The sequence below is a fragment of the Pempheris klunzingeri genome, chromosome 3, assembly GCF_042242105.1.
Source record: "Pempheris klunzingeri isolate RE-2024b chromosome 3, fPemKlu1.hap1, whole genome shotgun sequence".
In the NCBI taxonomy this organism is placed as follows: Eukaryota; Metazoa; Chordata; class Actinopteri; order Acropomatiformes; family Pempheridae; genus Pempheris; species Pempheris klunzingeri.
Genome location: NC_092014.1, coordinates 2,279,627 through 2,293,017, shown reverse-complemented (window position 1 = coordinate 2,293,017; position 13,391 = coordinate 2,279,627). Strand labels below are relative to the sequence as shown.

At 43.5% G+C, this 13,391-nt stretch overlaps 1 protein-coding gene across 1 annotated transcript; it reads right to left on the bottom strand.

Moving 5' to 3' along the window:
• Positions 1 to 3,298: 3,298 nt before the first annotated feature.
• pus10 (pseudouridine synthase 10) lies at positions 3,299 to 13,156 on the bottom strand. Its single transcript, XM_070856149.1, has 18 exons — positions 13,055 to 13,156; positions 11,772 to 11,906; positions 11,444 to 11,692; positions 11,208 to 11,294; positions 10,453 to 10,487; positions 10,172 to 10,286; positions 9,916 to 9,977; positions 9,667 to 9,712; positions 8,510 to 8,574; positions 8,354 to 8,439; positions 8,127 to 8,252; positions 7,988 to 8,044; positions 7,809 to 7,885; positions 6,857 to 6,912; positions 5,899 to 6,016; positions 5,618 to 5,760; positions 4,744 to 4,843; positions 3,299 to 3,960 (listed from the first exon to the last, which is right to left on the bottom strand). Exons 2-18 carry the CDS (start codon positions 11,895 to 11,897, stop codon positions 3,922 to 3,924), a joined length of 1,587 nt encoding a protein of 528 aa, XP_070712250.1. The 5' UTR covers positions 11,898 to 11,906; positions 13,055 to 13,156; the 3' UTR covers positions 3,299 to 3,921.
• Between the last annotated feature and the right edge of the window lie 235 nt (positions 13,157 to 13,391).

Here is a 13,391-nt window from a genome sequence, read left to right as displayed (position 1 = left end):
ATTGTGACAAAACATGGACGCTCTCCCCACGGCTCACTTCAGAAAGGCCACCAGAAGAAGATGATCGTCTGACTAAAACATCTGGCTGTATCAATAAGTCGGCACGTTGTGTTATTAAATGCTGAGGCAGGAAGAAGCCCATGTTGCTAACAGCTGAAAGAATCCCAGTTAAATAAACCCCGACCTCGTGCTCTGATGAAGGCAGACACTAAAACATCCGGTTGTATTGATAAGTCTGTAGGATGTTATTTACTGACTGAGCTTAGATCGAGCCCTCGTTCTCCCAAAGATCGGACCTGATCGATCTCTTATGGGGAGGTAACGTCTACGCTAAGTTAAAGTCACCTTCCACTCGCTGGAGCTTCAGTTTGACACCAGGAGGATTTAAGGGGCGGGGCTACAGTGATGATTTGTGACATCACAAGTAGTTGGAAGCCAATCCGGGTCCAGTATTCGACTTCAGAAACACACACTGTGTGTAAGGGAGGAAACGCCAACAGCTCAAGTTGTGCTTCTAGATTCTGGGTTTTTGATGAGGGGGAGAGGTTTTAACACTCTAGTGGAAACAGCATATCACATAGAGATTATTATTCCAAGAGGAGTTGACAAGTTGTATCTTAGACCTCTTCAGCTCCTTCAGGTGTTAAAAACTGAAGTGAGTTTATGTTTTTCTCTGCGATCTTACATCTGAGGGAAACGTTGATATTCCCAACAGCCTCACATTTGCTGCTTCAGCGCTACGCCACCCGCTCGCTAGCTAGCTAGCTGAATTAGCTGCTCGTGGTTGGGCTCCAGGCTTTGTGAGTGCAGTAGTGTTCAGCCGCACTGAAGGACTGAAGGAGGGTCAAACCCTTAAAAACACACAGTACAAAGAGTGAGTTCACAGCAGGAGGCAGCGGTTTTACAGGCGTCTCTTTCAGAGCGGTGATTTTTGTGGTGAAGGAGATTCTTCGTTGCTATTATCGGCTTCCTGTTCTTATATCATATCATATGTGTCATACATCCGTGATGCCGACAGCGAGGAGTCTCTGGGCGTCCATGTTGCCTGTGAGCTTTGAGCACATGGTGTACGTGAGGAGCAGGAGTCTGGTTTCCCACTTTATTCCTGGTGTCCGAGATCCGACCGGGGGCCTCGGTGTTGCTCAGTCTCACGTGTTTTTACTCACTGGGGGTCCTGTTGCACAGTTTTACCACATTTTGTATGTTGGATTCTGGTTCGTTTAAGGTCGGTTTTGGTCCAGACCAGACTACCCTCCCTGTCAGGGGTCCATCCAGCTTGGATTTACCCGCCACACATACAAAATAATGTAACAACGTATTCGCACAAACAAATTCGCCCTCTAGTGATCTGACTGTCCACAATACTAGAACTGAAACAACCTTTGATTGATCCCGACAAACGGACTCAGTTTGGACTGAATCAAGAAAAGATTCCTTTTTGCTCAAACTTAATGTTTCTGGAGAAAACCGCCGACTTACTCAGCTCACGCTCTTCAGGGTTCCTGAACACATCTGGAAAAGTCCAGAGGAAGAATTTGGGTTTTCATTTGCTAAAGAGTTCAGGAAATTGTGGTTTTTCTGACGTCTGATGTGTAAAAGTGAAGCGATAAGTGACTGAAACATATCGAACAGCGAGTTAAACAAACAGAGTGTGGTTTGGATGAGCTGTGAGGGAACCCTGAGAGCATACGAGAGGGTTTCATTCACACAAACACACACACACAGATACACAGAGACTGTTTTTAGACGATAAATCAGAGTGAAAACATTTTAATTTATCACACGGACACAAAGAGAAACGAGGCTTCCAGCTCCAGATGCAGGGGCGCTGCCCCCGTCTATCCTGTCAGTATTGTGAGAGAACTTATATTCACACATACATGTTTTTAAATCTGATCGGAGGGTATCAATAAATCACTAATCATGTCACAGATCACGAGAAAACTGAGCCGTGAGACACTCATGTATGAAGACTGTGAGGACTGCCAGAAAAAAGTCGAGTCGCCCCAAAACTCCTTGATGTAAATATGCAATGCCTTTTTTTTTGTTTTTGGTTGTTTCTTCTTCTCTTTTCGTGGCGTCTTGACAGACGAGACATAAACTTTTTTTTTTTTTTCTGACTTTACTCCAAACGTGCAGATGAGAAAAAAAAAACCCAACTCAAAAACCGCATTTAAGAAAAAAAAATTCAAAGAAGGAAAACAAAATAAAGACAGTGTCAAAGATTGGACCCTTCCTTTGATTTTTTTTTTTTTTGGGTCTGTTACATCGACTCGACGTCGTCGTTGTCGTCCACGAAGGATGTTACCATGGAGACAAACCCTGTCCCCGCCTTCCTGCGGTCGCCGTGGTTCCCAAAAAACGACTGATTTTCTGTGAGGACACGACTAACGGTGGAGTCTGCACTGTCCTTTCTGTCCCCGTCACCCTCCTTAAAAAGAAAACATGGGACCATGGCTGACCTCCTCTTCTTCTTCTTCTTCTTCTTCTTTTTTTTCTGCAGTGCTGGTTTCATCAGGTCGTTCCAATCCCATCATCCCTTGCTCCCCCGCCTCCTTTTTGTACCATAGTATTTGTTTTATTTATGTTTGTCATTCTAGGCAGTGTTACCTTGTATGTCGTTAAAAGAGGCACCTCTTGAAAGTCGCTGAAAGATGATGATGATGATGATTAATGATGATGATGATGATGATGGATGCATTAACTGAAGAGTCTTATTCTTTTCTTTTTCTTTCTTTTCTTTTTTTTTTTTTTTTTTGGATCGTTTGCTTGTTTGTTTTCTTACCAAAACATTAGGGCAAGAACCCAGTAGTGGACTTGCATTGCCGTGGTAGTATTTATTTTGAATTAAATTAAAAGAAATACATTTCAGGGTTTCTGCTGTCGTGACTCTTTTCTTCTTTTGGGTGGAGAGTGAAAAGTTGCTTCAAGGTTTATCTCAAGTGTTGATTTAATTAAAGAAAAAAACAAGGTCACTGCTGTTTGTGTGACACAACCTGAATGTGCTTCACATCAGAGCTGGCCATTTTTCAAAGCATATAAAAGGGACTTTAATCAATAGAAGGCCAAAGAGTACTTGTTCTGGGGAGCATGACGAGGTTTATTCTCACCAAACTGGGTTTTTAAATGAAGAAAATTAGATCTGAACCAACCAGCTTTACAGGAACTTAGAAATAAAATAGTCTGTACCAGGCAGCATCTTAATAGAAATCAAAAATCAAGAGAAGTAATAAAAAACCTGTGCAGACATTCGTCACATTTCTGCTCATTACGACAAATCACATTTCTTTTCTACACGTTGCTGATTTCCACGTTTATTTTGCTGTGAAAAACACTTTGCAGACACTTGAAACTTGAGGCCGAGCTTCAGCGGATGACGGCGAACGTCCCTTCTGCTTCGTCGTTTGGTTTGTTGTTGCATGTGGATAAAGAAACTTGAGAAGTCGCGTCATCGCCACGCAACAGTAGCATGCTTCTGTTAGCATGTTAGCATAGCATGTTAGCATAGCATGTTAGCGTGCGGCTGTATTCTATCATTTTGAAGCTGACGGCACTGAGATAACAAAAACACCTCTGAAGATACAGCCTGGAAACAGCTCAGCCTGATGAGCTGAGATGTTCCCTGTACATAAGGCTAAATCCTTTTGTGATTAAAGACCTTTCCTGTAGCGCCACCCTGAGGACAAACTGCTCTCATGACTTGGAGGAAGAAAAACAAAACAAAAAAAAAAGCAAATCCTGAACCAAAGTCCGAACAGACCAGCGTCCGTGGTTTCCTCTTCAGCTCGAACCAGCTTCTGCAGCTGCTGGTCCATGTTTTGGTGCAGCGCTCCCAATCAAAGCCCGTTCCGCGTCGCCGAGGTTGAACCCGTGGCCTCTCCGATGCAGGACGAGGCCGGCGGCCGTCAGGTGAGGCAGCGTTCACTCTGGTATGGGCGGAGGCCAGTCCACATCCACAGACTGAGGGAGGAAGTAACAGACGCTCAACATCTTGGGGTCAACAGAAGCTGCTGAGCATTTTTAAACACAAAACTACTACTGGTACAAAAACTTATTGGAACTGGTCCAGTAGATCAACTCAGCCGGCAGCCACCAAACAGGCTGCAACGTGATCCTGATCACAGTAGGTCCACTAAAAGAGCTTGTTTGATCCACTGACAGGCTCAGAGTGTTATTCTAAGTGTGTGACAGCATCATGGAAAGGATCCCTACAGAGAGAGACCTGGAAGATCCTTTTGGTTTAACCACAAACAGCACACACACCAGACTACATTCACTAAAACAGGGATTTTACCTCACATAATACAGAAATTGCTCGTCTACCGCTGCCTTGATCAGTTAGTTTGTTGGAGTTGTGTGAGTTTGGTGATTTAAATTATTAGTTCGGATTCAACGCAGTATTTATACAACACAAACAAATCAACGGACTGAGGCAGCAGCAGAGCAGCAGCTCCTGTGTCCTGTTCTCTAAAATCCCTGTTTTAGTGAATGTAGTCTGGTGGGTGTGCAGAGAGCGATATAACGGCTGTTTGTGGTTAAACCAAAAGGATCTTCCAGGTCTCTCTCTGTAGGGATCCTTTCCATGATGCTGTCACACACTTAGAATAACACTCTGAGCCTGTCAGTGGATCAAACAAGCTCCTTTAGTGGACCTACTGTGATCAGGTGCAGTTGCCGGCTGAGTCGATCTACAGGAACAAAATTCTCACAATATGTAGAAATAGATTGGTTTCTTCATCCCACCTCCACGTCCAGCTCCAGGATGTCCGTATCCGTCTTCAGCAGCACACACAGGTTGGGTTTGGTGCGACCAAAGTCTCCGTGGACGAACTCTTTGATGTAACTGTCGGCTCAAGTTCAGGAGCAAACAACGGTTCAATAAATCAGCTGCAGGCTGAAATAAGACGACTACAAGTACAGAATAACTCCCTTTGAGGCTTATGTGCTAAAAACAGATTTTACATTTTAACGTTTGCAAAAAAAAATTATAGAAAACTTTTAGATTCTTAAATTCTGGTGATGCTAGCATGTGTGTTAGCATGTAATGTTAGCATCACAGGTTGATGCTAAACATTAACATGCTAACCTATCAACCTCAAGCTAAACTCAAAGACTATAAAACAATCTGTTCATAATAAGTTTTATTCAAACTTTACATGTTAGCATAAATTAGCTGTAACTTAAAGCTAATTGCTAAAATTTCACATTAGCACGTTGATAGAAATGTAATCATGTTAGCATGCTACATTAGCTTTTTTTTTTTTTTTTTTAGCTAAAAAGGACTAAAATCTTTTACTTAAAAGTAAAGTTTAATAGAGAATAACACATATTCTATTATTGGAACATCCTGCACACATATTATCTATGCTGTCTATCTGTGTGATGCTGCAGAAGCTCATTTTAATCACTTTGTACACTGCAGGGTAGTTTGTGAATTCATCCCCTGGCTCAATTAATTTATTAATTTTATTTGTTGAGTGTGTTTTGATTCATTAATATTAATCTGCAAAGTAACTAAAATTGTGGATAAAAAAGTGTGGTATTTGCCTTTAAGAAGTATAAAAACGGTATTTGGATGACGTAATGACTGAATTGTGTTTCCACGGTGGGAGGATACGTCCCGGCCTGCGTCTTCAGCCCCAGGTGGAAGTGATGGGAGTCCAGGAAGCGGGTGGTCATCGTGTGGACGACTCGCTGACGGACGGCCAGCGCCCGCCGGTGCAGAACCCTCAGAGGAGTCTTCTGGTCCAGAGTCAGATCCTGACGGGATGAACAGCAGTTTCATTTACATACGGTGACAGGATCTCTGTTTTTAAAGTTCCTAACCTCAGTCTTGCTGCCATATTAACTTTATTACTGGTGTGTGCAGGTGTGTGTGTGTGTGTGTGTGTGTGTGACCTTGATGTCGTCGATGAAGGCGATGTCTTCTCTCTGAATGGGCTTCTGGGTCCAGACGAGCGCCGTGTACGACTTGGTTTTCTCCTCCTCGCCCTCCTTCATCCGGCTCATGGCCTCTCTGCAGGAGAACACAGCACAGCTTCATCCACTGCTTCAACTGCTTCAACAGAGCAGGTGCCTTTTGAAACCGCCTCAATTTAACGCTGCTTAAAAGCGAGAAGATCGGCGAAAACACCCAAAAGAATTTAGTGCTTAAAGTTAGGCAGCAGGAAGAGTTATATATATTTTCCAGTTATATTTTGTGGTTGCGGTGGATTGAAGTGCTGCACCGTGGAGTTAAATACACGATAACCTCCTGATCTCAAAGATCATTTGTTCTCTTTTGCCGAACTCACTGGTGACTTCAAATGTGGTCGTGCTCATAATAACGGCGCTCTCTTGTGTTTACAGCTTCTAATGTGCTGCTGACAGAAGGCGGACGTTAGTTATTCAGTGGACGGTGAGTTAATATATTCTGATTTTGGTTTTTCTTTTTTATGACTGAGGAAAACGTTGACATTCCCAACAGCCTCACACTTCCTGCTTTAACGTCATGCTACCTGCTCACTAGCGAGCTAAACTGTTAGCATTGGTGGCGCCAAGACGCCAGCAGCGAGGAGCAGCCTGCACAGGATGAGAGAGATAATGTGGCAGAAAGGTTTCATGTGATCTCCAGCAAAGAAACCTCTAAATATCAGAATATAAAATGCATGTTTTCAGATTTTAAAAGGTACATTTATCCCATTTTTACTGTGTGGTTATGATCTTGAGCTCACAGCCGACAGCTTCCGTGGTTTGTTTTCATGATGAGCTGAATGGAGCTAACGTTAGCTGGATCTTTACTATACTTTATTTCGGTAAACGCCACTTTTGTCCAAAGGCGGCGCCAAAATCAGCACAAACAGAAAAGCTCTCTCACCTGGTTACTATCTGCAGGTCTCTCACCCGGATTTTGTCTGATGACTCGTTGATGGTCTGAAAACAAAACACAAACAGGGAGCAGAGGTTAGTGGAGCTGTGGCCGACATCAGCTTCGTCCACATGTCTCAAAATCTGATCATAGTTCCCAGAGGATGAATCGCAATCTTCTCCTGAAATACCACAATCAGGTCTAAACTTGTGGCCGTAGTTGTTGAGACGTTTTGCTTCCTCTACGTGAGTCAGTGGCACAAAGTTCAACCGAATTTTCAGAAAAATCTGTGAAAAGAAAATGCAAATCTTCTCTTCTCTTCCATCCACTGCAGCTACGTCAATGTTAGGAGGAGATTTATCAAGACAAGCAGTCGGTTTAAGGTTAGGTTCAGTGACTTCAGTGATTTTTAGTGCTTCTACTGTTTTTTTATAAAGTTTTGAAAGTGAAGTTCATGGTTGATGTCAATAGTTTCCATGTTGTGTGACACAGTGACTCTAAAGAAACGGATTCGTCAACAGCTTCAGAAAATGAACTGGCTGTTATGAAGGTCGTCCACAGACTCATTTCAGGACGGTAAAACGAGCTTTTGATGACTTTCCCAGGTTTTTCGTGACTGTTAAGAAGAGCTTCAGTCAAAAGTGACACTGCTGTAGGTTTGATGTGTTTACAGTGAGGAAGGTTACGGCCTCGTCTTCGCTCCAGGCAGAGCTAATGTGTCCAGCTCTTCATCACGTAGGTCAGAATTTATCCTCTCAATCTGTTTTCTTTTTATAGAAACACCAACTTTTCCACCTCTGCAGAGCGTAAAGACTTATTTTTATATACATAATTAATATTATGTCACAATATATTAATATTAATATGATATATATAATTTGTAAAATAAAATGTGCATTAAAAACGTGTGGATGGAAGCTGAGAGAAGGGTTTCATGTGAATGAATGATGGTGTTAATAACCTCCTGCAGCTGCTTCATCTCCACTTTGTTCAATCTGGATTTGTGAGGATTCAGCAGCTCCATCGCAAACGGCCGACCTGCCGATTAAACCAACACAGAAAACAAAGACTCTTCATTCTTTCCCAGTTTGGGAGACAAGATCATCTGCAAAATAAAAAAATACAAACAGCGAGTCTCACCGTTTCCAAGAGTCCGGACATCCACGTCCTCCCTGCCAGACGAGGAGAAATTAAATCCTGTAACGACACCAGAAGGGGAGATTACCACGATGCGTTCGGGGTCCGATTCCACGCCGTCTCCGTCACAGTGAGGACTCACCGTCGGCTCTGAAGGACGACACGACGGGCGCTGCGATCAGCTCCTCCACCGACGACTCCATCCTCCTCTCCCCGTCGATCACCCAGGGCGTCTGAGGAAGGCTGCGGCAGAACTTGTTGTACCTCCCTGGACGACAAGAAGAAGAAGAAGGAGGAGGAGGAGGTCAGGACGGAGGGCCGACCGGGCAGGGTCAACACAGAAGGAGTGATTTGGCGTCCCGCTTATACCTGCCACAAAGACGGACACGTGGAGACACTGGACGCCCTGAGGGGTGCAGCTGCTGCTCGGCCGTGCTGGCGGACAAGGAGAGTGTCTGGAAACAATCAGCAGTAATGAGCATCATCGGCAGCCGACAGCTCGCTCAACGTAAAGACCACGCTTACTTTAGAAATTTGGCGTCAGCTATCTTCTCCAGAGCTTTGACCACCGCCATCCTGGTGAACACCGACTGCAGGGAGAGAAGTGAGAAGTGTTTTTATTTAGTCCTGCAGCGTCTTTTATCACAGTCACAGTCTATAATGCTGCAGCAGACCGGTTTGGACTAACTGGGACATTCTGGCTCTAATCTGGATTGAAAATAAGAAACTGGCATCTTTTCCAAAAGATCCTGAAGTGAGAGAGGACGACGTCTCATCTCTTCCCAGCGTCTTTTGTGCTGGGAGGAAGATGTGAGGAGGAGGAGGAGGAGGAGGAGGAAAGAGGCTCTTCAGGGGCCTCGTAACTCCAATCAATACACGGTCACACGATACTGAGCAGCTCCTCTGGTGCTGAAATCAAACACACCCTCTCTCTCTGCCCTCATTTCCCGTCTCTCTCAGCTAATAACTGTCCAGTCGAGCCAAGAAACCACTGAGAGGGGACTTCCTGGAGTCTTATTTTGTTATTTGATGCTGTTCCACATCTTCAGATCAGTGTTAGTAGTTCTTGTGTATGTCGTTCTAACATATTAGTCGTATTCAGATGTGTGTGTGTGTGTGTGTGTGTGTGTGTGTGTTTGCTGCCCTTGAGGGACAGATACAGTATTTTGAACCAAAGAGTTGGCTGAGAGATAGAAACCTGTAGAAATGAATAAGGTTTGAGCGTAATAACCTTTAACTTAAATCAAACAGACTCTTCTTTGTTTGTTATTACAGAAATTATTTCTATTGTTAATATTTCTATGTAATATACACATTTTAATCTATTTTATTTCTAGGTTGTTTAGTAAAAGAGCATCAAATATCTAATTACTGTAAATCTGTTGAACGAAGAGAGGATCTAAAATAATATTATCCTGCATATGAGCTCATATATTTTGTTTTTTTGGGATTAAACGAGTCAGATATGAGCTTTAGAGCTGATTCTGTGACCTTCAGACAGAGCCATGCTAGCTGTTCCCTCTGTTTCCAGTCTTTATGCTAAGCTAAGCTAAGCTAAGCTAAGCGTCTCTTCATACTGAACAGACGGCATCAAGTTTCTCTTCTAACTCCAACACAAGAAAGCGAATAAACTTTAATCTGCTTTAACAAAACATATTTTTTTCTTACTTCTGCTTCCTCACCTGTTTGTTCTTGGTGGGTTTGAAGCAGTCAGGACACGTTGACGCACTGCGGGAAGGACAAAAAAACCAAAAAACAGGAGGCAGAGCATCATTTAACCACACGTCCTGCTGCGCCTCGACACGTTCACTGACCCTCCACCTGCTTACTTCAGAGGTGACATCCACACATTTAACTTGAATTCTGCTTTTACATTCACTTAAAGTTGCGTCACAAACTTTCTCACGGCCCTCAGAGAGATTCGGACTCACAGGAAGTGGCAGTCGGCGTCTGTCTCCGGGTGAGTGAACTCCACGCCGACCTCAAACATGCTCTGGAAAGACAAAACCAGCGGGAGGTCAGTGAACGCCACACGGGCCCTTTAATGTGGAAAATTGTGATGATTTAATTAGTCAGAGGGAGGAAAGAGAACTTAAATGCTTTTAAATACGAAGACTAAACTGCTTCTTCCTCTCGGCAGATAAAAGTCAAAATTAACATTTGTAATCTATAAATTTGCCGCCCTACCCTGGTAACCACGGCTACGCCCCCCAGCTCCTTGGCGACCAGGCCCTGCATGATCCACTTGAAGGCCTCCTTCACCTGGACGACGTCGTCCTTGTCGAGCGCGATGCTTTTCTCTCTGAGCGAACAAAAAGGAAAGTCGACGTGAACGTCTGACCGCGAGCGCAGCAGCAGCAGCAGCAGCAGCAGCAGCAGCAGCAGCAGCAGCAGCAGCAGCAGCAGCAGCAGCAGCAGCAGCGGTGGCGGCGTTTTCACAATGTGGACGGCGAGACGGATCGTTTTACCTCAGCTCCTTCTTCACGTGCAGCCAACAGGAGTGCTGCAGGATTCAGAACACACACATCAACAAGTGTCGTGTGTGAGTGTGTCACAGCCTGATGTGTCTTATATCAGATAAAGACATATATATTATATATTAAAACCTTCTCGAACCAATGAGCTTGGAGCTGAGAGCCACAGACAGGAAGTCAGTGAGTGTTTAAAATGAGACGTTCACATTGATGGTTCAGGACTTCTCATTTAACGTTTGCTATCTGTGGCCTTTTATTATCGGACACTGGAGGGTTCGTGGGTTCACCTCCATTTATTTTGAGCTTGTTTGCTCACAACCGCAGTTAAAAAGACTAATAGATGTGTGGATTGGTTTTTCACAAAACGCTGAAATGAAATGAAATTTTCACATTTTCTTTTGACAACTTTTAGGACGTTTGCTAAAAATGTGAATCAGACAGCAGATGTTAAACAGTGGATGATCTATTACTGGTTCTGAGTGCCTGCAGGTGAAGTAATAAAATAGACAAATAAAGCAAATAAAATATTTAAAATCAGGAAAACTTGCTGCTTCAGTCGTCTTAAAGGTTAAAATGAGCTCCTTTCCTCAGTTTCAGATCTTTGTGAACTGAATATCTCCGGGGTTGGAACTGTTGGTTGAACTAAACAAACCATCTGAGGGCTGATTTTACCAACTAAATGATTAATCAGTTAATTGTGATGATCAACAGATCGATCAGAAATGATTAATAATCATGTAGAGACCGACCTCGCGGACGCACAGCTGAGCAGGCAGAGAGACCGACAGCACCAGGGTGTCGAACTCATACTTCTCTGCCTTCACGGCCTCGGAGATCTGTGAACACAGAGCGAAGCATCAAGTTCATCTTCACCATGATACAGTGAGACACACACACACACACACACACACACACACACACACACACACACACACACACACACACACACACACACACACACAGACACACAGACACACACACACACCTTTACGGCCTGGGCTGTGTCACAGAGTTCCTGTAGGATCCCCAAACACACCACACACACGCGCGACTCTTCATCCTTCGGTTTGACTGCAGCAGCGTCGTCTTCCTCTGCACTGGGCTCCAGTTTAGCTCTTTTGCTCGGTGGGTCTGACACCGCTGCATCATGGGACTTGTTGTTTTCGTCTGTGGATTCTGTGGATTTGTCGTTGTCTGTGTTGCTGATGAAAGCTTGGAGCTCCTTGAGCGTATCCTGTGTGAGATTTTAAAAAAATGATTCCAGCTGATTTTAAGACATTCATCATGAGTCCTGAACGCAGGAGGGGTCTCACCTGTCGGGGCCGCCTGTAGGCAGCCTGAACGCTCACACAGCAGAACCTGAGGACGCAGCGAGGGCAGCAGCCGGCCGACAGCAGCTTCTGGACGACGGGTTTGTCCTTCTCCTTCAGCGGCAGCATGACTCAAGGCTGCAGAGACATTAAACAGGATGGACTGATCACTTCATTAGCCCCTGGACAGGTCCTCTGTCTGATGGTTTGCACCTCTATTTATCTATTATCCACTTAGCTGTACATGTTATTTATTATTTCTTTAGTTGTATATACCTTATTTATATTACTTACTTACTTGCTGGTGTGTTTTTCTTTGATACTGTTAGCAGTGTTACCAGGAACCAGAGACACAAGACTGCTTCATGTAGCTGCTGAGCATGTGACAATAAAGTCTTTGATCTGATTTGGTTCAGCGTCTCACATGTGACGATTTAGACCTTTTTTCATCATCTTTGTTTGGGTTTCAGACTTTTTCAGGTATCTAAATCAAATGTGGTGGTGAAACTTATCATGGACCAGAGAGGACTCATTTTAATTTCATCGAAATCTTGAAAAAAAGCTTCTCAAGACTTATCGGAGCCCAGAAGATAAACCTGCCAAGCTGACAAAAGCTCCTGCAGATATATCTGTACCAGTGATTATTTCATCCAGTAAGTTGCATTACTTTCCAATGTGCCTTTACATTACATTGTTTTTACAGTAAAATCACTCTGCCGCTGCTTTCTACTAGACAAACAGTGTATATACAAACCTGTAATAACCAAGTTTATGGGTTTGAGTTTATGGGTTTGAGCAACTCTCAGATATGAAAGTTAAAAAAAAAAAAACAATCCAGTGTGTTTTGGTGTTTTTATTGTTGTCCTTATTGTTTGATAGTGTTAAACTTACTGCACACTTGCTACACTTGGTGTTGAGAAGTGCTGCATGAATAAATCTTCACTGACTTACTTTAGTTAGTGTTTACAGTCAGAACCACTCTGACATTAAACTAGCTTTTGTTTTGGTTGTTGTGGAAATTCAAGGTTCACAACAAGAAGTGAACGGGACATTTGGGGTCTGAATAATTAGCCTTACAAACAGCTTCCCTTTCAATAAATAAGATGCACCTGCTGTGGATGATCAGTGGCTTCACACACACCTGCCCGAGATGCTTTAAACAACCGCTTAAACACGCCTGGTGTGGAGTCTGCTAAGCTAACTTAGCTAACCCTGAGCGCGCAGGAGCCATAAAGAGAGGACAAGAACACAAAAAAAAAAACACTGAACACTCGAAATACACCTACCGGACACAGAAGTGGCTAATTCACGAAAATATGAAGTAAAGAAAGCAGAAACAGTTCAGTTTCTTACTAACATGTTCATCCACACTACTTCTTCCTTGCTGTTTCAGCCCTTCCAGACAAAGCTAATCAACACAGATTAGATTGAGTTATATTAATGAGAGAATTTCGGCTTTAGTAGCAAAGCAGAGGCTGTATCCAAACAGTGTTTAATATAAAAGCATATTGATGATTGATTTGGTTATAAATTAAAGTGTTTTAACTAAAAAAAATCCGCGCCGATGATTTCTGTCACATCGGTACTTGACGCGAACTGTCTGAATACGTCATCTCCAAGCGC

Coding starts and splice junctions, on each gene's coding strand:
- pus10 (XM_070856149.1), bottom strand. CDS start 11,897: ATGCTGCCGCTGAAGGAGAAGGACAAACCCGTCGTCCAGAAGCTGCTG. Junction 10,488..11,207: donor CTCAGCTGTGCGTCCGCGAG/GTCGGTCTCTAC, acceptor TGAATCCTGCAG/CACTCCTGTTGGCTGCACGT. Junction 8,045..8,126: donor GTCGTCCTTCAGAGCCGACG/GTGAGTCCTCAC, acceptor GTGTCGTTACAG/GATTTAATTTCTCCTCGTCT.